This window comes from Abramis brama (assembly GCF_963993115.1).
Source record: "Abramis brama genome assembly, chromosome: 14".
NCBI lineage: Eukaryota > Metazoa > Chordata > Actinopteri > Cypriniformes > Leuciscidae > Abramis > Abramis brama.
In genome coordinates, this window is record NC_139976.1 from 15,502,074 (window position 1) to 15,525,291 (window position 23,218).

The 23,218-nt window shown below is 37.9% G+C and overlaps 1 protein-coding gene across 2 annotated transcripts in view; it reads right to left on the bottom strand.

Moving 5' to 3' along the window:
* The window catches only part of psme4b (proteasome activator subunit 4b), a 35,211-nt gene that overhangs the window by 4,326 nt on the left and 7,667 nt on the right, over window positions 1-23,218 (bottom strand). For both annotated transcript variants that reach the window (XM_084134821.1, XM_084134820.1), the window contains 38 exons: window positions 22,775-22,819; window positions 22,291-22,440; window positions 22,097-22,160; window positions 21,936-22,010; window positions 20,802-20,924; window positions 20,608-20,700; window positions 18,679-18,944; window positions 18,010-18,196; window positions 17,774-17,863; window positions 17,613-17,677; window positions 17,384-17,534; window positions 14,422-14,520; window positions 14,266-14,335; window positions 14,121-14,188; window positions 13,541-13,756; window positions 13,254-13,411; window positions 13,057-13,152; window positions 12,428-12,483; window positions 12,253-12,309; window positions 12,081-12,136; window positions 11,858-11,956; window positions 11,710-11,772; window positions 11,233-11,328; window positions 11,012-11,143; window positions 10,691-10,900; window positions 9,895-10,031; window positions 9,758-9,811; window positions 9,529-9,658; window positions 8,365-8,446; window positions 8,071-8,224; window positions 7,911-7,977; window positions 7,701-7,826; window positions 6,549-6,701; window positions 6,346-6,450; window positions 4,995-5,086; window positions 4,755-4,886; window positions 4,372-4,666; window positions 4,123-4,251 (listed from right to left, as the gene is read on the bottom strand). In XM_084134821.1, the coding sequence (XP_083990947.1) occupies window positions 4,123-4,251; window positions 4,372-4,666; window positions 4,755-4,886; window positions 4,995-5,086; window positions 6,346-6,450; window positions 6,549-6,701; window positions 7,701-7,826; window positions 7,911-7,977; window positions 8,071-8,224; window positions 8,365-8,446; window positions 9,529-9,658; window positions 9,758-9,811; window positions 9,895-10,031; window positions 10,691-10,900; window positions 11,012-11,143; window positions 11,233-11,328; window positions 11,710-11,772; window positions 11,858-11,956; window positions 12,081-12,136; window positions 12,253-12,309; window positions 12,428-12,483; window positions 13,057-13,152; window positions 13,254-13,411; window positions 13,541-13,756; window positions 14,121-14,188; window positions 14,266-14,335; window positions 14,422-14,520; window positions 17,384-17,534; window positions 17,613-17,677; window positions 17,774-17,863; window positions 18,010-18,196; window positions 18,679-18,944; window positions 20,608-20,700; window positions 20,802-20,924; window positions 21,936-22,010; window positions 22,097-22,160; window positions 22,291-22,440; window positions 22,775-22,819 (4,441 nt within the window). The remainder of the gene's footprint in view (window positions 1-4,122; window positions 4,252-4,371; window positions 4,667-4,754; window positions 4,887-4,994; window positions 5,087-6,345; window positions 6,451-6,548; window positions 6,702-7,700; window positions 7,827-7,910; window positions 7,978-8,070; window positions 8,225-8,364; window positions 8,447-9,528; window positions 9,659-9,757; window positions 9,812-9,894; window positions 10,032-10,690; window positions 10,901-11,011; window positions 11,144-11,232; window positions 11,329-11,709; window positions 11,773-11,857; window positions 11,957-12,080; window positions 12,137-12,252; window positions 12,310-12,427; window positions 12,484-13,056; window positions 13,153-13,253; window positions 13,412-13,540; window positions 13,757-14,120; window positions 14,189-14,265; window positions 14,336-14,421; window positions 14,521-17,383; window positions 17,535-17,612; window positions 17,678-17,773; window positions 17,864-18,009; window positions 18,197-18,678; window positions 18,945-20,607; window positions 20,701-20,801; window positions 20,925-21,935; window positions 22,011-22,096; window positions 22,161-22,290; window positions 22,441-22,774; window positions 22,820-23,218) is intronic.

Genomic DNA, 23,218 nt, shown 5'->3' on the forward strand with positions numbered 1-23,218 from the left:
TTAGGAGTGCGCAAAAATATATCTAGATATTTTCAAAGTTTTGTTGATAATAATTAAAAGATATTTTACTGATTGTGTTTTTGTACTGGTACCATGGCTGGTTTAGGCCTGTTGTTGACAGCAGACTCACAAAGATATTCATATTTTTCATATTCTATGCAGTGGTCAGTTCACAGCAGTGACAGAAATTAACATTTTTATTAAGGGGCAATATTTGCCACCTTAAATTGATTTCCTGGGGCATTTTCAGCTATATATGGACATTTTTTCTAAACTTATTTAGAGGTAGGCATCACCTTTTATATCACATTCTAACATTCCAATTAAATTCTATTAGAATAATAAAGAACTACTGTTACCAGTCAAATTAAATCATTAAATCAAAATCCATCTTTGCAGCGCAGAGATGACACAGAAGCGGCATCAGAACTGGCATTAATATATTTAAACTCCATTTACAATTGCATAAATAAAGCTATGATATTAGTTTTTTTATTCATTATTTAAACATGAAATTATTTCTAATTTTAAAGGAGAACTCTGGTTAATTTCAACATTTTTTTGTAAATTTGGAGTGCTGTCAATACAGAGAACAACGACAAAAATCGGTGTTGCCTACACCATGTTATCCTCTTTTTAAAATTTGCACCCCGTTGACTTCAATGGGGCAATTTTTAAACCTGCTTTTAGCCTCTTAACATCCTTGATGTGTCATTACAAGTGCCCAGCCATTTGAGTGATTCCTTCAGAGTGAACACGGTGAATGTAACTGCATTAGATGTGAAAGATATGAATAAAAGTGATGTCAATTCAGCCAGCGCACATACCTGTATTTACTTCCTGTTTTCGGTCAAGATTTTGTCAGATTCACCCGTGTTCACTCTGAAGGAATCATCTAACATGGCTGGGCACTTGTATGACACATCAAGGATGTTAAGAGGCTAAAAGCAGGTTTAAAACTTGCCCCATTGAAGTCAACAGGGTGCAAATTTTAAAAAGAGGATAACACGGTGTAGGCAACACCGATTTTTGTCGTTGTTCTCTGTACTGACAGCACTCCAAATTTACAAAAAAATGAGCTCAATATTAAAATTGACCGGAGTTCTCCTTTAACGTTTTAATTTAAGGGTAGCTACTTTAAATCTAAGACTAAAACCGCCAGTAGGTGGCGGCAAGTCAATGCCTTAAGTGAGTTGAGGGAGTCATTCATTCAACCGATTTGTTCAAACGGCTGATTCATTCAGGAAAAGCAAGTGATTGTTCATTGAAACGTTAAAATGATTTGTTCAAAACGCGGATTTCAGTCCAAAAAAAAAAATCATCGCTGTCTGTTGGACTATCGCTGTCTGCTACAGTTTCATTTTGAAATTTTTGTCGGCGAATAAAGGGAAAACAAACAATATTGACAATATTGTGTCTAAAAAGTAACTCACAATGTTAACTTACTGTTAATTTAACTGTTATATAAAATAAATATCACATTTGCAATTGTGCACAGGAAAACAACACTCTTGCTCATGTGATATTCTAATATAACAACATAATATGATATAAATAAATATAAGACAAAAAACTAATTTGGGGACATACCTATAACTGTACGGACACATCACGCAGTGAAAGCACGACAAATGTGATGCCAGCTCGCAGTGCCTCGCACATTGTTAGAACGATTACAATATCATCATAGACGATAAACATCACACATTCCATCCTAAGCACAAAGAATGAACTTATAATTGAACTGACATTTACCAACTTTCTTCTACTCTCCTCCTTTCGCGTGCAGGAGACAGACGTAATATGCTGCCGCGAATGACACGAATTGTCAGGTGAACAAGAAAATCCACAAAGATAGAATAATAAAAAAGAATACGTAGCCTAATTAGATAGTTTTAATTTGGAAAGCATTTAGAAACGTCTAAGTCAAAGTGTCATAAAAAAATTAAGACCTTTCATAAGTAAAAATAAGATTTTTTAAGGCCTTAAATTTTAAAAATCTATTTTAAGACTTAACCCTCTGGAGACCAAGGTGTTTTTGGGGCCCTTGAGATGTTCTGACAAGCCTTGACATTTGTGCTTTTTTCAGTTATTTATAAACATGTTAATGGCAAAGGTGTAAATTTACTCTATATAGCACAAACAGGGCTACCATAATATGCGAGCAACGTGTATGTAGATGTTTGTATTTTTAAGAGAATAATGTTTATGCGTGGTTATTGGAAAAAATAAAAATGAAAGTTGCTGAAATAAGACCACAAAACACATTAAATATGTGTCCACAAGACCTTTGACTAATGGATGTTGTCGCTTTGAGTTCTGGCTTCAAAATTATGTGAAAATAGTCTTGCTTTATCGTTCACAAAAAAAAATACATTGATTTAAATGGTGTAAAACAGGTTTTGCTTGGAAAGCTAATATGCGAGGGGGGCGTGAACGAGGAGTGGTTTACACCTGAGAATACAATGTCCCACCCATTACGTGTAATGAGCCATTCATTCAGGTGTGACACTGACTGAGCCACAATGCAAGGACAAAAGATATATTTAGAAGAAGACTTATATTGACCATTTAAGATTTCGCTTACATCTATCTTGTAAATATGTTTTGCTATTTTATTAAAAAGGTTACAATTACAACAATAATTACAATTTCAACAATATTTCAAGTGTACTCTTTCTTTGTAAAAAAAAAAAAAGATTATAGGCCTACATTTTATCATATGTATTCATTAGTTTGAATATAGCCAACATTGGAACATCTAACATCTTAGTCTATGACTTTATTTTTGACAAAAATAGTATTTTTTTTATATATATATATATATATGAGCAGAAATTGCTAAACAAAAGCTTATTTGATGTGGCAGTATATTCTACACTAAAAACTGTACCCAAATCTAGTCAACAAAATGTTGTCTTTCATACTTCGCCTGACTGTAACGTTGTTTTTATGAAATATTAGGGCATAAATGTTAATTTGCAGTTTAATACGTAGCTTATACAAATACATTTTATTTCAACATATTTCAGTCGATTTTTACTCATCTCAGTAGGCTATAGCAAAGCAGTTTATTCTTTCACACACAGACGCGCGATTCATATTTAGGCTAAACAGTCTTTACAAATATGTACCCTTCATTCATCTCACAGAAACTCGATTCATATTATAGAAACGCGATTCATCTTTTTGCGGTTTACATAGGCCTACACTAACGTTATTCCATAACGTTATTCCACATTAACACTTGAGAAAAGATAACAGCCTACCTCACTCCTCAGCGGGATCTATTGCTCCTCATATCAGCACTGTTCTGAGGAAACTTTTCTCCATAAGGTAGGCTATATTATGCCTCACTCGCGGCGCTTTGTTTACAGCTGATGTGGGCGTTTCACAGGTCTGAAATGGTTCTCAGAATTTGCGTTTGAACAGCACGCGCTCTCCGGGGAGTGGTCACATTACTTTTGAATGAGCTCGTAATGAGCTCGACTGGAATCGCTCTCTTTTTATACAGATTACAGAAGCTGAGAATATTTGTTTTTTATATAAATTACTTCATTTAAAAGATGCGATCTCAAGCTTTATGCCCGTGGGTCTGTTTGCCTGTTTGACTGAATTTTCGCGGAGTTATAGATCATTTTCGAACGCGTTTCAAATGGGAGTTTACTGACAGAGAGAAGGCAGAAATCGCATCATGTTAATTTTTCTTTATTTGTCAAAAAGCAAAACACTTTATTTTTATTGTAAGTATACAGAAAAAAAAATAGAAACTGAACAGGATCGATTGATGTATTACACGAAAATGAAAGATCAAAATTAACAGAGCATTCTGTGTTTATTTTTCATTGCAAAAAAAAAATTTTTTTAGTTAAAAAAACTAAAAAAAAACCTATTTTAGTTTCAGTAATTTTAGTAGCTACTTCAACTGCAACTTTATTTTGTGTTTTTACGATTCAATAGTTTGAATCAAATATTTATATTTTATTTCCACTTGCCTTTACTGACAACCATTTTTCAATAGTTTTTGTTTTTTTATTTAACAACTTGGTGAAAAATTAGTCAAGGTCAAATTCGGCCTTGAATTGTTGTCCTGTTATGTGTCTGGCACGGCTGAGGCCTCACCTCATGTAGCACCTTCAGTACCAGAGGGATCTGCTGAGGATAGAGGAGACCCTGAGACATGAGGGACAGACACGTCTTTGCATCTCTCTTCAGCTCATCATAGCTGTCATCGTTTTCAACAGGAGCAATCTGTAGATGGAGAGAAACAGGCACAGAGTGAAAGTCAGCATTTCACTTAAGAGCACTCCACACAAATGGATAAAAGATGAGCATACGCTAAGATAGAGATCTAGAGAGAGTATCCGAAACCTTAAAAAGCAGGGGCAGCAGCTGTAGATGCTGAGGTACTGGTGTAGAGAAGGAGCGCCCCGCACTGGCCATCAGCCACTTCAGAACCGTTTTAAAGAGTTTAATGGCCTGTGTCCTCTCGTCCTGCTCTCCCACTCCGTTCTCTTCCACCACGTGGTTCTGAATCTCTTCGTCCCCCTCAATCAGGGGCTTCAGCTGAGACAAGACCCTTTCGGTAAACTCGGCGATGTGTGGGGACTTAGTAGGCAGAGTACATGGCAAGTTGACATCAATCATGAAAATGTACGTCAGCACACTGCAAGTAAAGAAATCATGACAGCAGAGAATCAGTGGAACTGCTAGAGTATTATAGATTACAGTGACGGCTCTAACCGCAGACCTACCTGCCGATGCGCTCTCTCACATTCTTATAAACCTGAGTGAGTTTGGGCTCCAGGTAACTCAGCAATCTGTGTAGCAGCTCTGGGACCCTCCACTCCTGCTGCGCCAGACCACCCTGCAGCACATACAAGTGGCTACGAGAGAGAGAGATAGGAGAGAGATCAGGGTAAATATCAGGTATGCACTTGAAGTCTGAATGGTATCAGAGTTGGCCCATGAACCTAAACACAATATACAGTTACCAGGCATCTACAAAGGATCCACCTTCCCCACTGAGAGGACACTCCATCAGCATCTCGAGAAGCCAGTGGAGCTTTCGTGGATCTCGGCTCTCCTGAAAACATCAAACACCAACAGTTAGTTGTTCTCATAATTATAGTCCAGTCATTTTATGAAAAAAGGTTGAACAAATTGCAACAGAAGCAAACTCAACTGATTTCGTATCCTCAATATGTCCCGAGTAAGGAAAAAAAAAGTCCAGAAGAATCCCATAAGGGGAAAGTTTTCGAAAAAGACCCAAATATAGCCTATTCATACGCCTATTCATTATTTTTCTTATGTGAATAGGGTAAAAAAATGTACCTTTAGATATCATCATGAAAATTACTGTCTTGATTACTTGCATCAAGACAAACAAAACATGTATTACAAGATTTTTGAAATTGTTTGTTAACATGGACAAACGTTGCATAATCTAATTACATATGTGCTAATTTGCATAAATACCACAACAGGTCTAAACATTGGGCCTTGCCAGGTGAAAATGTCTTGTTGAATCTTGTTGACACATAACAGTAAAATACTTGATGTTAAGGTCTGAATGGAACCCATTTATGAAAATTAATACATAGTGGCAGGAAGAAGTAGGCCTACTTTAAACCAGCCTTTATTAATTAAGACTTAAAACATTAAGTCTTTTACTGTTGTGTCAACAAGATTCAACAAGACATTTTCACCTGGCAAGACCCAATGTTTAGACCTGTTGTGGTATTTATGCAAATTAGCACATATGTAATTAGATTATGCAACGTTTGTCCATGTTAACAAACCATTAAAAAAAAACTTGTAATACATTTTTTGTTTGTCTTGATGCAAGTAATCAACTCAGTAATTTTCATGATGATATCTAAAGGTTTAAATTTTTACCCTATTCACGTAAGAAAAAGAATGAATAGGCTATATTTGGGTCTTTTTCTAAACTTTCCCCTAATGGGATTCTTCTGGACTTTTTTTTCCTTACTCAGGACATATTGAGGATACAAAATCAGTTGAGTTTGTTTCTGTTGCAATTTGTTCAAGGCTGACCCCCATTTTGGCTTAAAATGACTGGACTAATAGCTTCAATAGCAATTTAAATGTCACATAAATTGTTTTATATGTATTAGAAAGAGAGAGAGATAATTTAACGCAACCTTGCCGAATAAAAGCATTCATTTCTTTAAAAAAATATTAATATTTAAATATATAATATTTATGAAGAGATTTTTTCTTTTTTCCCTGAAGTCCATTTATAATGTTTTCATGATCATTTACTGTTGGTTCAGGTAGTGAATTATGTGGCATAAAATTCAACATAGTTAAGATGTGACATACACAGGCAGTGGCCACACAGGTACCCCAGTCAGCGTAGGTCTCAACAGTAATCTTGGACAGTGCTGTTCGCATCAAAGGAATCAGGAACGCCCATAATGCCTCCACCTATGTGTGAGAGAGAGGGGTTTCAAATGTGAATATGGTTAAACATCTCCGTGGCTCCCTAATTTTAGTGCATCCCTCAAACTTGCAGCGGGGCTCACCTTGCCAAAGCTCCAGTGCTTGCTGCCTCTAACCAGGCCTGCGATGATCTCAGCCACACAGCGCTGGGTGCTCTCGTGAGAGTCATCTGCCAGCCGCTCCATATGAGGCTGTAGAACAGGCAGGAAGGCATCACTGTAGTTCCGGAAAAGTCCCTGTGGACATTGAATGAGAAAGCAAGCCATCTGTATTTTGTAATAATTTGTACGGCAGGTGAGAGAGGCAGGATTATGAGCTGGTAAAAGTGCAGAGATTTGCAGAGATGTGGCTGGGAGCACAACTGTATTTACTGCTCTCCACAAATCATTTATTAAATGCATCCTCAAATTCTGTGCGACCTCTCGGTTTGGGAATTACAGAAGGGGAAACTGCAATAAAACTGCTGAAATCAGTGAACATAAACAGGATGATAACGATCCAATAAATGCTACATTTTAAATGTTTTCTCTTTGCTGAGAACTAAAAAAATAGAAGCCAGATGAATTATGTGGGGATTGAACATATCCTTTCAACTATCTTAATGTACTTATGTATGCACCCTAGTGCAGAGGACACTGTAAGCAAATATCCAGGACAAACAGTGACTTGTTAACAGGATGTACAGGCACATCTAAAAATAATTCTACAGCTTACATCAAGGCCATTCAACGTATTTTAATTAAGAGCCGGGTAAGAAACGCGTCACACAAGTCACAACTCAATACACTGCAATGCATCATAATACAATTATTGGGTTGTGAATGAAACGTTGTCAAACATGTGAAAGAGAGAGTGAATATGCGTTGTTTCACGTCTCTGACCACACCGATTGCACAGTTTTCACATTTAAATGACCTGAACTGTAGGAAATACGAATGAATGCACATAAATAACCAAAGAAAACTGATTGAGTAAAGAAGCAAAAATCAATGCAAAATTGTGAGGAAAAGATTTGCAATTTGTTTTGGCACTGCATTACTTACAGTTCTAAAACTATATATACACTACTGATCAAAAGTTTGAGGTCAGTAAGGTTCTCTTTTAAATGAAATTAACACTTTTGTCTGAACAATATATGTACAGGTTACTATACTTGACTATTTAAACTGACAATATTGTCTCAGTTTCAGATTTAACAGTTGGAATTCATGATTATTGCCTTAGGATGCTGGTACCTTGAAGAGACAGAAGCGACGAGGATTGAACTTGTCTTTGCCCTTTCGGTCCTCAAGGGACAGGAACTCGATGAGCTGTTTGATAAACACTGGGTCTGTGAAATGGTCATAGATGATGCGTTCCCTCTGTTGGAAAATAGTTTACATAGTTACAAGTTCATCAGGAAAACAAAGTGTAGGGAAGTACGGTTGAGATATGTCCATGTATACCTCATTCATGTTCTCAGCAGCAAGATCCTTAGGCTGCTCTGCTTCTGGGGCATATAGCATCAACTTCCTATGTGCAAAGGAACAGAGAGAGTGAGGAAAAAAGGCTGGAAGCACAGATTTAGACTGAATCATACCGTGATCAGAAGCTGAGAGGGTTTACTTTGGCCAGCAGTAGTAGCCCCAGTGTGTCTTTTCTACAAAGCGGAAATTGTCCCAGTCCTGCTGGGTTTTCGGCAGGCTGTCACCGTGGTACTGCAGCCAGTCGTTCCCCGGCCTGTCTCCTGCCACCAGCCCCTCCGGCTCGGTTACACTGCCTGCAAAGCACCACATTTGTAATTGTTCCTTCCATAGATACTGAAACCTTGCAGATGGACCAACAGATGGATGTGAAGAGTAATTTAATCATCTCATTTAATTGTACTATTTATTTGTTTTCACAGGGATGTTTACTCACTTATATCACAAGGAATAACGGGTATTTTCTTGCGTGGTCTCTTCAGCTGTTTCAGTATGCCTGCCACAGCGGCAATCGCCATCTATATCAGTGAGCATTGGAAGCAAAACCAATTAATATACAATTTACACAATGGTTTTAAATATATAACGGACTACCATACACTACCATTTAAAAAGTTGGGGTCAGTAAGATTTGTTTTTGTTTTTTTTATTAATTCTTGTATTCAGCAAGACGCATTAAATTGATCAAAAGTGTAAATTTGTACCTTTTTTTTTTTTTCAATTTACCATTTTCAAATGATTTCGATAAAAAAAAAAACCTGTTCTTTCTATTCATTAAAAATTTCTGAAAAACAATGCATCGTTTTCCCCCCCAAAAAAAATTAAGCAGCACAACAATTTTTACCAATAAGAAGAAATTTATCAGCATATTAGGATACGTTTACATGACAACGATGTGCTAAAAAGTTTTCCCCATACAGACAACAACATTGTCCAAATGATCCCTGTTCACACGGATCTGCGAAAACGACTAAAAATGCTGTATTATGTGTGTCAGGCCAGCAGTTGGCGATGTCACTTTGTAAAGAGAAACTACTCGCCAATAGACTGAACACATAATACTCATGACATCACTGTTTTCACAAATTTGCCTTTTTGTAGTTTACACGGAGAGGATAACAGTTATTGTTTTCAAAACCTTGTACTGTGAAACCCATTTTTTTAAAAGTTTGCATTTTCAGGCCCCCAAAACACCATTGTCGTGCAAATGAACAGCCAAAACACATAAAAAGTTTTGTTGTGTAAAATCAGAATGATTTCTGAATGATCATGTGACACTGAAGACTAGAGTAATGATGCTGAAAATTCAGCTTTGCCATCACAGGAATTAATTACATTTTAAAATATAAAACAGTTAGTTTGAATTGTAATAATATTTAACAATATTACTGATTTTACTGTATTTTGATCAAATAAATGCATCCTTGGTGATCGTAAGAGACTTTACTTTTTTTTTCTTTTTTTTTACAAATCTTACTGGCCCTAATTCTTTGAACGGTACTGTATATTGGAATAGGTTGGAGCTAACGCTGCAGGAATGGCCACTCCTGATATATAGGAATTGAATATAAAATGAACAAAATAACAGCATTCAACCAACCTTGCGAACAACCAGCGCATCATGGTTGAGGCTCCGTATAAAGAAGAGCACCGCAGGAGCCGGGAGAGGATAGTCATCTCTCAGCAGTAGAGACAGGAAGCCAATAGCAATGTGCTCAAACTTCCAAGGCCTGATAACACGCAAAATAGCATATTCACAAATCAGTGACGTTTTTATGCGTCTAGTTTTGTAAAAATGTAGCACTTTTAAACATCTATTTAATACTTACAGATCCCTCTCATTTAGACATTCCAACAGATCTTTCAAAAGCGTTTCATATTTCCTGGAAGAGGGAACAGTGAAGATTTAGCACACCATGTTAAATGAGTAGTAAACGTTGTGAGTCTGCATGCGTTCAGCACTTACTGCTCTGCATCCTGGTTTTTGTCTTGTTGAAGTGCCAGCCCTTGCTCCAGCTCCTGGTCTACAGGAGTCCCAATGTATGGAGTGGGTTGCCTTGAATCGGTGAGGCTCCGGCCTAGAGAAACCGCACTCTCAGGTACCTACAGATTCATCAAGGCAAACATGAGTCTTACAAAATAAGATTGCTGTCATTTTACACCATACACATAGCCTAAAGGTGATAGCAAACTTTCGCAGTCAAAAAGTTCCATTGTCTATTGTCAAGAGTGTTGCGATTTATGAAGCACCAACTTGAACCTGTTGTGAAACATGCAATCCTAGGTGTATATGACATTCTTTCAGATGAATACAATCGGAGTTATATTAAAAAATGTCCTGGCTCTTCCAAGCATCATAATGGCAGTGAATGGCTGTATGTCTTTGGAAGTCCATCAAAGCGAATCTATTCATTATTAAAGTGCTCCACAGCTCTGCGGGGGTTAATAAAGGCCTTCTGAAGTGAAGAGATGCATTCGTGTAAGAAAAATATGTAACGTAATGACGAACGCGTTTGCCCAGCCTGTTTTGTTCTTTCGTCTGAAAGAAAAATGTCATATACACCAAGGATGGCTTCAGGGTGAGTAAATCATGAACTATCCCTTTAAGCGAAATTCTAGACATGGATTTCTATAGAAATGACTGGATTTCACCTGCAAATTTATGCAGAACAGTAAATATGTCTGAATCTTAAAGAGTCTGAATGACACACCGCTGTGGCAAAATATCTATGTTTATGAACAAAAGAGGTGACGCTGCTCACAGAAAAATCGATGCCGATGGTTTCGTACTGCCGGTGGACTTTGTCTGCGAGGTCATCGAAGAGTCTGACGATGGACGGCTTCTCTAGGGACATAGCAGAGCTGAGGCCTGAACGCACTATGGACGGCCATGTCTGAGTGATGCAGTCCCAGTCATGCAAGTTAGCAAGGCACACTCCACTATGGTTCCCAAGCAAGCAGTACAATGCTCCCTACAGCAAAATATGATAAAAACAATGATATTAAGTCAAGAAAATAAATTAACAAATGCAGCAGTTTCTATTATTTCTAATTATAGAAAGTGAAAACTATAGATTGCAGACCTTGAACTGTTGCTGGGTGACATCAGTTCGTGTGGGCTCCAGTAGCTCCAGGACACGAGGAGTAATGTCTCTACAGCAGAAGTTATAGGTGCCCAAAGCTGTGAACAACACATTCTGGGCCTTGCTGCGGACCTGAGGGGCCAAAAAAATGGACATTCAGGAGTACATATAAAATAAAATGATTATTTGAATGTAAAATTTGGCAGATGTGGAATCAAGACCTGGCTGTAGGTGCTGGTAGAAAGACGCAAAAGGTCCCTCAACAGGTCCTGATGAACAGACTTGTATTCACACCCCTCGACCAACAACTTTCGCATCTAAAAGTGGAGAGCAGATTTTTTTTTTTACTTCCTACTAGGTGTGTTGCAATATACTGGTATTGACAATAATCATCATGTTAAAGCTACACATAGTACAAATTCGTACATGATCCAGCGTTTGCCACCTGGCATAAAAAAAAAGAAGACAACGGCGCAATGTTTACAAATTTTGCAGCATTGGCCAAACAGCAGAAAACATAAGATAAAGTTAAAGATAAATTTGACTGAAAAAAAATACTTTTTTTTTTTATAGATATCACCATAATATTGTTCTTGTGAAATATTTTGGCCACGATAATAGTGTAGAGAAAATCTGATGTTGACAGCCCTAAAATATCTATTATGTGCCAATTCCCTATTATTAGCATTGGCTCCTACCTCATGCTGAAGAAGTACTCTGTCAATCAGAAGAGCTCGGATGTGCTGTTTCTTCCCATGAAGCTGGAGAGAATAAGAAGATTCATAAGACAATTATGCGTTGCAAATATAAAATGCCACAGGAGACTTCTCAGGCCCAACTACACACCCTATTCTCCATAGACTTCTTCACCAGGGTGAAACTCTTCCAACGAGAGTCAAACTCGTGTTTGTGGGAACCTTTGAAGTGCATTAAGTCACTGATGATCTGAGGGAGACAAACAACTGTTAAACCCAGAGACTTTAACAGCTAATTATTGCTATATGATCCCATTCAATTAACAGCCTTATAAACAATCAATTCATGTTGCTCAAATATCCACTGTGCTCACCTTGATAATGGCGAAAAGGGACTTGGTGTCATCCTCTGAGCGCTCCAGAATGTAATCTACAAAAGAGAATTAGAAGATGCATGGGATTACTGTCTCAAGAATTATGGGTAATTATGATGCAGTTTAAGTGAGTTTTGTGTGCAAGTAGGTGTGGTAAAAGAGGAGCACTCACGAAGCAACTGTCTCATCACTTTACAGATTGCCTCACGGTAGTTCTCTCTGGACTTATCTGAAGAAAAATCAGCAAAGCCTTACTGAAAGGTTCTGAACTGTACATTCATCACAACAACACGAAACAACAGGTTTCATAAGCAGTTTCACTAAGAACTTCCTCAGTTGTGGCTTACCATAGTCAACACCAATGTACAGCTTTGTTTCCTCCAAACTAATCAGGCTGGGAACACTACAAAGAAGAGAGAGAAAAAAAAGGCTCATTAAGGTTGCATTTATTTGATCAAAAATACAGCACAAACAGCACTATTGTGACATTTTAAATCATGATTTCAATGTATATAAAAATGTAATTTATTCCTGTGAATAAACCATTGGGCTACTCCAGTCTTCAGTGTCAAATGATCCTTCAGAAATCATCCTAATTTGCTGATTTGGTGCTCAAGAAACATTTCTTATCAATGTTAAAAACAGTTGTGCAGCTTCATATTTTTGTGGAAACCTTGATACATTTTCTTTCAGGATTCTTTGATGAATGAAAAGCTCAAAAGAACATTTACCTGACATAGAAAACTTTCTAACGTTCTCAATGTCCATTTTATTACCAACTTTCTTGCAAAAAAAATTAATTCTTACCGACCTCAAACCTTTGAATGATGCATTTTAAAATATACTTTCCCCCCGCTTTTAACAATTAAATACAAAAGATTAAATAATCATGATTTAATCAGTACTGTGTATTTCTTTGCACATCCACTGCTTAGAGGGAACATTGTTCTATATCTCAGTGTGTTTTAGGACTTACAGGCCTGTGACTAAGGTTCCATCAAGAGGGGGCAGCATGCTGCCAGCACCCAGCAAACAGTGCTGGACTATACACAGACTCTGAAGAACATCATCTCTGTTTAAAAAGCAGAAATAAGTCAGCATTAGCAAAAACAACTGAAAAGAAAATTGTTTTTGTCTTTACCATTATTACAGAGTGCACTTTTGACCCCTGACCTGCTCATGTCCTGTTCTCCCTGTGCGTATCTCTGCAGGCGCTGGAGCTCGGGCTGCAGCAGCAGGTCAAGAACATAGAAAACAAATGCTGTCTCCTCTGCGCTGGGCACGTGCCACTGGATCTCCAGATGCCACAGATCCCCTGGACGACCCCAATCCTGTGGTAAGAACAAGAAAGAGGGAAGAGAAAACTCATGGGATCTACAATGATCCAATACATTTGAGAAAACAGAAAAGACTTACACACTTACACAAGCCTACACAAACATTGGACACATTTGCAGTACCTTAATGGGCAAGTACTCTTGCAGGGGTCTGTTGAAGCCGCCAGGCACACTGCAGTAGTCCGTGGGGTAGATGAGCGCTGTGGAACGCAGGATATGGTGCAGCAGGTTGCAGGCCAGAGTGTAGCCCTGTTTACAGCGCATGCGCAGGGTCAGCTGCAGAGTCTGAACCAGCTGTGTGCGGTATGGGAGGAGCTTTTCCCCATCCACACGAGTCACCTGAAGAGCAGCGAGAGGGGGTGGCAATGTGAGACACAACAATCCTTGTCCAGTGTCTAAACTAAACTTGTCTTGTAAGGTGACTGATTTGAAACACTTTTTATAGGCATTGTCTCCATTATGCTCCTAATGGAAAGTGCATGCGAGACAAACTTCATAGTTGAGTCTAGTTTAAAACATATGTAAATGTGAGGCTGATCCAAATTATTTTAACAAGGTATATAGTATTAATGACAGCAGTTTAGAAGAGTCAGGACAGAGGCTATGATGCCTAAAAATGTTGCCTAGATAGGTAGCCATCATGATGTTGGAACACAGCTGAAGATCTTTTATGTGTAGTGGTATGATATAGTGTTGTGTTCACCTCAGACAGCAGCTGAAGGCTCCAGAGCAGTTCTTTATCCAGTTCTTCCTCATTCAAAACATCTTCATCTGAAATACACCAAAACTCAAGTAAAGATGGTGACACACACTCAACATGACACACAGATTTATTTTCTTGTACGCACTGGCAGTTAGATGAGTAATGGCGTTACAGCAGTGTGGTACAAACAGCCTGAGAGACTCAGCAGGGTGACACTGAAACAAAGCAGAGGAGAGTTGAATCAATGCGGCCTCACAGTCGTGTATCTGTCTGCACAAATTGGGGAAAGGGGAAGTATTACCTTAGCAGATGCTCTGCACATGTCTGCCACCATCCTGCCTGCGACACGAGTCTCAAAGATGTTGGTGGTGGCAAAGTTGAAGACTTTCTCAAGAGCCACCTATAGACAGATAACACCTCATATGAGTCTATTTATGTGCATGAGTATTTACAGTGCCACGGTTTAAAACATTTTTTTAATGTTTTTGAAAGAAGTCTCTTATCACCAAGGCTGCATTTAATTGATCAAAAATACAGTAAAAACAGCAATATCGTAAAATATTTGAATATGTTTAAAAAATTTAATTTATTTCTGTAATGGCAAAGCTGAATTTTCAGCATCATTACTCCAGTCTTCAGTGTCACATGATCCTTCAGAAATCATTCTAATTTGCTGATTTGGTGCTCAAGAAAAAACTTTTATTATTATTAATGTTGAAAACGGCTGTGCTGCTTAAATCTATTATGAAAAAAAACTTTGAATAGAAAGTTCAAAAGAACAGAATTTATTTGAAATAGAAATCTTGCACAACATTACAAATGTCTATACTGTCACTTCTGATAATATTTAATTCATTGCTGAATGACGTATTAATTTCTTTAAAAAATGAAAAAAAAAAAATTCCTGACTCCAATCTTTTGAACAGTAGTGTCACAAAATAATTTATAGCAGGGCTGCCAACTTTTAGGTTTGGCTTGGAGTGGTGGTGGTGGTGGGGGGTTAAAAACAAACTTGCATCAAAATAAGTGTATTGTGATTGTCAAAGTATTTGTGAACTAAACAGAATTTCATTAAGTTTAGTGACAACATGTTACAATGTTTACAAGGTACGATGACTGGTAGGCTACTGTTTTTATTAGTGCTTGACACAAATTTCACGATTTCAATTCATAAGCTTGCGATTCGATTCCGATCTTGATTCAATGTCGATTCATTTGAATAAATATCAGGTACAGTAGCTACATGTGAATTTTTCTCAGGAAAAAAAAAAATCTCTCAACTAATGCTGTAAAATACAGGGAGCCTTGCCAGCTGGTATTATTATTAAAGGTTAAAATTAACAGCTAAAATTAATATAATGCTGTTTTCATCATCATGTTTTTTGAGTAAAAATACAATAATTATATAATATAGTGCATATATTTAACAAAATACTCCTCTCTATAGTTAATTTTTCTAGCTAACTAACATGCTATGAACATTAAATGGCTTTTCCTGAGGTAAATATACATGACATTGTTCTCCAGCTTTTTTATTGACCTCTTTCCGCAGTTGAAACAGCTTTTTTATTGACCTCTTTCCGCAGTTGAAACACTGATTGGTCAATTACATGAGACATGATACCTTTCGGTAGGTCAGTGGCGGCCCGAGCCTTTTGGGGGCCCTAAGCAGAATTTGATTTGGGGGCCCCCTCCCACCACGAAGAGTCACTTGTGCTTTACGATTATTGACACAAATGTCACGCTATAGTGTTACATTATAAATTAATACAATGAGGTTATGTATTAATTCAAAATAAATACTTAATAAAAAATAGATACTTAAATAAAAAAGTTTTAACTTTTTCTTTACTCTTTTACTAACTCTTGGAAACTTCTGAAAACAAACTATAAAACATATCACAAAACATATTAAATTATTTGCAAAATATCCACCAACGTTTTGCAACACTTTGCAGTTTGAATCATGTCTTGTATGAACATGACGGAGTATGTTTTTATGTTTCCACTGTTCGATCGCGCCCGCGCCTCACACACACACACACACACACACACACCATAGCCTATTCCAGCATTGTAATCTTGACATCGCAGCCTTTTCATTATAGCCGTAATAAAATATAATAATAAAATAGTCAACCTAACATATAAAAATTACACTGCTCTGTTCAAATAGTCAGTAGTACAGTTCGTACAATTCAGCGTAAGCACCGCTCCACTGTGATGTTTCCAAGCACATTTTTGCGCGTGTGAAGAGGATGATTTTTTCCATCAATATTGGAACGTGAGTGAAGTACAAAGAAGCCTATAATAAAGAATAGTTTAGCATCCAAATACATCGCGAATGTTGAAACATTTTGATTCTAATGACGAAAGCGATACGTGAGCCCAACGCCTACTTTCACTTTCGCTTTAAAAATTTTTCGTTTTGGCTTGTTTACAGTTATTTTTTTATTCTTGTTCTGTTCTGAATATCATTAAATTTAAAGGATAAATTATTGATTTAAATGTCAATCATGTGAGGCAAATCAAATTTTTGTGGCATGGCTTAACATTACCGTGACTTTGCGCACGAATTGTCAATGCACGCGAGATGCACGTGACTCAAACACTGGCAGACACAGCAGCAGTTGTAGGCAGGTATATTGATCATGAAATCAGAATTTTCTTGTCTTGAATTATTCGTTCATTCACTCATTTATGTCACTTGTTTAAGTTAATTAATATGTAGTAAAAAAAAAATAATCGATTGGCCGCTTAGTTCGCTTATGCTTCGGGCCGGCCCTGCGGTAGGTAGGAGGGTAGGTTGTCATTTACTATTAACTAGTAGTAAAGAGAAAGTTCACGTGCCACTTGAACTGAGGCGCTACAGCAATCTGTCAAGTCACACTTAAGAGCGCCAAAACAGTATTTATTGTTTGAATTTTGTAATAAAATTGAGAGAATTTGAAAGCTGAGACCTCTGTTTCATATCAAAAGTAACCTGCTCTGTCTTGACTGTTGGTGTCAGTGTCCTCTTTGCTTCGCGATTTTCCACTGTGTGAGAAAATGGATGTGTGAAGCGAGTGTGAGAGCAGTGCCAATTGAATGAGTCTCACGCTGTGTGAGAGTTGGCAGCCCTGTATATAGATCATCAAAACAACTTTACATTGTGCTGTCTTTTTGATATAATTTGTAAGATTAGTAAAATCAGTCTAATTACTAAGATACGTTAAGATATGTAAAAAATGTAAGTGTAAAAATCCTATTAAATAATAAAACACCTTGAATATCTCCATGGAGCACTGTGTCAGAATGGTGCTGAAAGTGGATGAAAGACCCAGCTCCACCAGACTCTCTAAATGAGTCATTTTCTCTGTCTCCGTCTCCTCGCGCGTCTGCTCCAGAGTGCTGCTGTCAATTAATGCAAAACACCTACAGACACATAAAAGAGGGCATAAGACACAGCAATACAGTGTTTTATACTGAAGCAAGCACCACTAAATGACTCACCTGTCCATAAACTGCAGAACAAAGTCTTCGAACTCAGCTGAAGCCGAACACAACTCTCTCTCCATCTAAAAAAAGCAAAAGACATTAGGATCAAACACAGAAAGAATAATAATGTAAAAACTCTGTAATGGGTGTTTTTATATAATATTTCAGAGCCTTACCTCTGTCAAGTCATTCTTCTCATGGAGGGCTGATGAACAGTCAACTAAAGGCACTAGAGTAGTGAAAGTAGCAATGAACTGGAACGTGATCTAAGAACAAAAAAAAAAAAGTAGTTCAAGACAAATATGAATAAATTCACATTTGAGAGAGCAACAACAAGGAATTAAAATTGTCATATTCTGGGTGCTTTATTTCATGAACACCATTGTTAATGTTTATTTCACAGTTTACCCACCATGCATTTGCTGAAGTCATTAGGGTCAACACCAGGTAGTGCTCTCATAAGCAGGGGCAAGACGTGCGCGGGACCTTCGGGATAATGTCGGCCTCCACTGAGAAGACTGCGGGCCATGCCAATCATGCAGCTGAGAGTGGCAGTAAGCTGGTGCGGCTCCGTCAGTGTCTCCATAGCAGGATACGTCCTGCAGGGGGCAGCACATTACACACTGTGGCTTTTAGTTTGTTCCACCTTTGGGAACAGTCCAGCTCCTGCTTTACCAAACAACTGCTTACAAAGCCTATTTACAAAGATTGGATTTGTAAATCCTGACAGTGAATAAAAGAAGCCACTCTAAGGGCTATGATAAAGCTTTAAGACTGTCGCTTATTGATTTTTATACTGCAAGTCATCTCCTAAAACCATTTAAAGATACAAAAGTAAACATTTTAACATTTAATCAGCTCTACATTAGTATGATAAAATAATACACTAATACATGCAACAGAATAGATAAAAAAAGATTAAGGGTTGAATTCATATTTGTGTATATCTTTGCTAGTTTAGCATTTAAATCATCGTCATTCTTTTCAACACAACCTTTTTATGTAAATTAGTCAGTGCTATTTTCCTGATATTAGCGCCGCCTACATGCCCTGAACATCTCCAGCACTTCCACACACTCACTTCTCCAGCACAGGTGGGATGACCAGCTCTGGTCTCATCAGAGCGAGGTTCTGCAGGGCCTGAGCTGCGTCCATGCTGCCCGTCTTGCTGAACATGGCCATCAGTACCGGCTGCTTCATGCTTTCCACAAAATCCGTCACATCCTGGTCAGTGAGTCTGTGACTGGTGGGAACAGGGGTGATCCAGCAGGGTTTCTTATAGCGCTCCCGATGTAGACGTCGAACCACACTGGCAGGCAGACGCTGTAGAAGCTTCATTAGCTTCATCTGGAGAAGAAAATAAGACAAACACATGAGCTTGGAATCACTAAGAAAGGTTTAATATTGTAACGATTTCAATACGATTTTCACCTAAAGTTTGGTCCCATGTTTTCTGCAGCACCCTCCATAATAGTGAAAAGCTTGTAGATTAAGCTTATTCTTCAAAACCTTGTCTAAAATGTCAGCAGCAACCCAAAGTATTTGCTTCACTGTTGAAGATGAAAGTAGCATTTGGCATGTACTGTTCAATTTCTGTTCAATTAGCTCTCAGTCCTGGCTTGCTGCCTTCTTCGTAGACAATAGTGCTACTCATGCAAGGAACAGCCTTCAGAACAATAGACTAAAGGTTTTCTAGAAAAATTGGATTCTTTTTGGTCATTTTGAAACAAAAACATTAGCATTGTCAAATTCATACATTAGCATCTGAAAAATAAACATTTGCACTGGGCTTTTCACACTTCTTCAAATACCACAACGGTCTGCCAAAGTTTTTGCTAGTACCAAGATTTAAGGAAAATTTTGAAATGACCGTAGAAACAGTTTAACTGCTAAAAATTGGACTTTTGTTATTTCACACTAATAATAGTTAACTAAACTAAATTTTCGGAGTTACACGTGTTGCACATCATAGAAAACAATGTTAGCACCTGTTACTTTTTTAATCTTAGGAGAAAACTAGTTTGCTTTTTTGCGCTATTTTCATCTTCCGGGATTAAATTAGCCAGAGACAAATTTCCACTACGTGGACAATAAAGTAAAGTAAAGTAAAGTAAAAGTAAATTCATCTTCATGGCAATGTCACAGGATGTGACGTTTTCTTACACTATAGAATATTGATGACTAATTTGTGTCTCAAAAATTATTCATGAAACTGCATGCCCTTATCCTACGAGAAGACGTTTAACTTAATTATTCAACAGCACGTATTGATTTCATATGACTAGCACTTCAAACAGTGAGATCGCATACAGCAAGTGAGAGATGCATTAATGGATAAAAAGAGTTTCTGCATCGCATAAGTTCTATAGATCTTGAGTCTTCGGCCCAGACGTGATTCATCCACAATGTGAGTGCAACCGGTCTTTACGGCCCCATAACCAAAGAGCACAGCAAAATAAGCCTCAAAAGTTATTAAAGATGCAACAGCATATTCATATATTTTCAATGTGGAGTACAAATATGAACGGCTGTGCAGAGTACAAATGCATCACAGGATATGCATGTATTTGTGTAGTTTATGGAGAGCTTACAAACCGGGTATAATATAAGTTACACATGGTATAAAAAAGGCTTGACACTCTTGAATAACATCCGGTTTCAAAGAAGAAAGGCTTTATTGCCATTGAGGGTAAAATAATTAACTTTGCTAACTACACATGATATTGTATGACACTTTACTGAGTCATGAGTGCAGGAAAAGGACGCATGTCAAGGATGACAGGTGGTCGATAACTAGAAAGCTGTTACTGGTGTTTCAGAAGCTGGAATGTGGAGTGACCTCACTCTGCCTGAGAACCATGCGTCACTGCACATCACACTCATGCATGCAAACAAAGCTCAGCTGACAACACACACTGCAGACCGTTCTAGATTGGATTGTGGGCTGGACTTTGATGGGGAAAAGGGGAGCAAGATTTCACATTGCACCATATTGATCTATTGTTCTTACCAGCCAGCGTCCATTATTTGAAGGGTGGTAGAAGGATGCTATACTACTGAAGAGCCCATTAAGCTGTTTCTGGGCCTGTTTCTGTGAGCCGCCCTGAAAAAGATGACGAAGACTATTATAGAATGTGATCTGTAATATAAATGCGCCTCTTTAATAATTAACCTATTTATAGGAGTGTGACTCATGAAGCTTACCAGCATGGAGGAAATCCAGAGGACCACGTGACCGATATCATAGGAGTTGGTCAAGTATCTGGGAACGACCATTTGGCTGGTGCCAACAGGCAGATTGAAGCTACGTAGGATCCTGGTAAAGATCTGAAACGAGACAACAAAGTATTAGTACACAATGCACCAATGTCTTTAGATTATCATCTATAGTAAGGCTCAAACGTTTGGGGTCAGTAATGGGGGGGGGGGGTTCTTTTGAACTTTTTATTGAGCAAAGAATCCTGAAAAACGTATCACGGTTTCTACAAAAACATTAAGCAGCACAACTGTCTTTAACAATAACTATGTTTCCATTCAAAATTGCGAATTTAACTTTGGAAAATCGCATCCCATGTGTTTAAGAGAACAAAACCGTAACTTCCTGAGAAATTGGGTCACAGGGTCCTAAACACGGTCATGTTATCTTGCATTCGGATGCCTCGTGTTTAGGAAGGCAATTGTGCGAGACGCTTCTGGGAGGTCATTATACCAAATCATTTTGATGACAGACTTTGGTTCAGGCATTTCAGAATGATCAAGCCAACATTTGAAATGCTGTGCAATAAAATTGGTCCACTGATTAGTTTAGTTATCCAATCACATCCACTGTTGAGGTAAAGTCAACAGTTTTTTGTTGTTCATCAAGGGATTTATTTGGTAAATGTGTTTCAATCATAGTTTATACGCATGTCTTCTTATTGGATAAAAAAAGGTATCCGCCTCAATTGAACGCATACGTTATTTACAATTTATGTGCATCTTGGCGTTTCCATCCAGCCTTTTTTTAATGCGACATCCCAAAACGCATATAAAAATAGGTGGATGGAAACAGCTCTTGATTATATTTCTTGAGCACCAAATCAGCATATTAGAATGATTTCTGAAGGATCATGTGACCTTGAAGACTAGGGTAATGATGCTGAAAATTCAGCTTTGCCATCACAGGAATAAAATACAATTTAAAATATATTCAAATAGAAAACCGTTAATTTAAAAAGTAATTATATTTCACAATATTACCGTTTGAACTATATTGAGCAAATTATTGCCTTGGTGAGCATAAGAGACTTCTTTCGACCCCAACATTTTGAAACGTAGTGTATATAAGCAGGACAGTACCTTGGGAATGTATGGATCCCAGTTCACATAGCCAATGTTGTCATTAGCCAGACGTGCAAAAAGATTCACTAGATTCTGCAAGAGGAAACAGAGGATAGAAAGCCGATGGTGAAATAATTTTTTGCACTTAACAAATGAATTCACGAATGAGAAGTACTTACACCCTCCCAAGCGGGCAGGTTTTGCACTGAGACCCAGAGATCCATCAGTTCATCAAACCATAACCTAAAACATGCACAAATACTCCCATTACCCCAGGGTCATACTTGTTGGCTGCACTTTATGAATGACGAGTAATTTGTAAATAGACTGCAATCCTCTTATTTCATTACTAGGTTGCAAAAGAGTGTCTTACTTGAAGCCTTTGTGATGCTGTTCTGGGGACATGATGGTGGGCAAGAAGAGCTCAAAGTACCCGATGGCCTTCTGCATAGTGACATCAAATGGACACAGTAACGGTCGCCACTCATCAAGCATCTCCTGTGTGGCAGACTCAGGGAAATAACTACACACACACACACACACACACACACACACACAAACAAACATGAGATCAAAATCACATGCCAATTTCTTAGATCCACGGTTATTTATTTGTTATGTGACCTCTTGCAAAATGATGAAAAGTGCTTGTTATATGAACAAAATGGTATAATGTGTTAAGAGAGCTGTAATCGGCTCAGTGTGAAAGCTGTGGGCTTGACTAACAACGCCTGATTACATGATTCTTTCAACAGCACAACGGAAAGGGGATTAACACAATGTGCAATTCTTTTGTGAAAGGGCTCGAACATTTACAGGTTCATTAGTGAATGAAAGAGGATTGAAAGAGAACTCACAGTCTGCAGCTCTTTACTAGTGTCTTCAACACATTCTCAACCGAGCTAGAGGGAGAGAACATGGGAGAAATGGAGAAAAAAAAAAAAAAGTGCATTAATATAATATGAAAGGCAAGGCTCATTTGAGGTTGAAGCAAAATATGCGATTAGACCACGTGCAAAGCAGAAACCCAACTATGGTTCGTTTTGTGAAAGTGTAAATGAGAGATTCCCAACACCAGCGCCTGGGCACATGAGTGCAAAATGCCAGGTTATCAGGTTCTCCTCATGTACTTTTTATAACTGAGCTCAAAAACGTACAGTCACAATGCATTAACAGCTAATCCTAAATACATATTCACTTTACCTTGTTAAAGTTGGCCAAGTTGTTTAAACTTTTAGCTGCGGGTTATGACATTAAGAATACAATAATGTTATTAAATGCTGCAAATAGGGAAAGGTCAG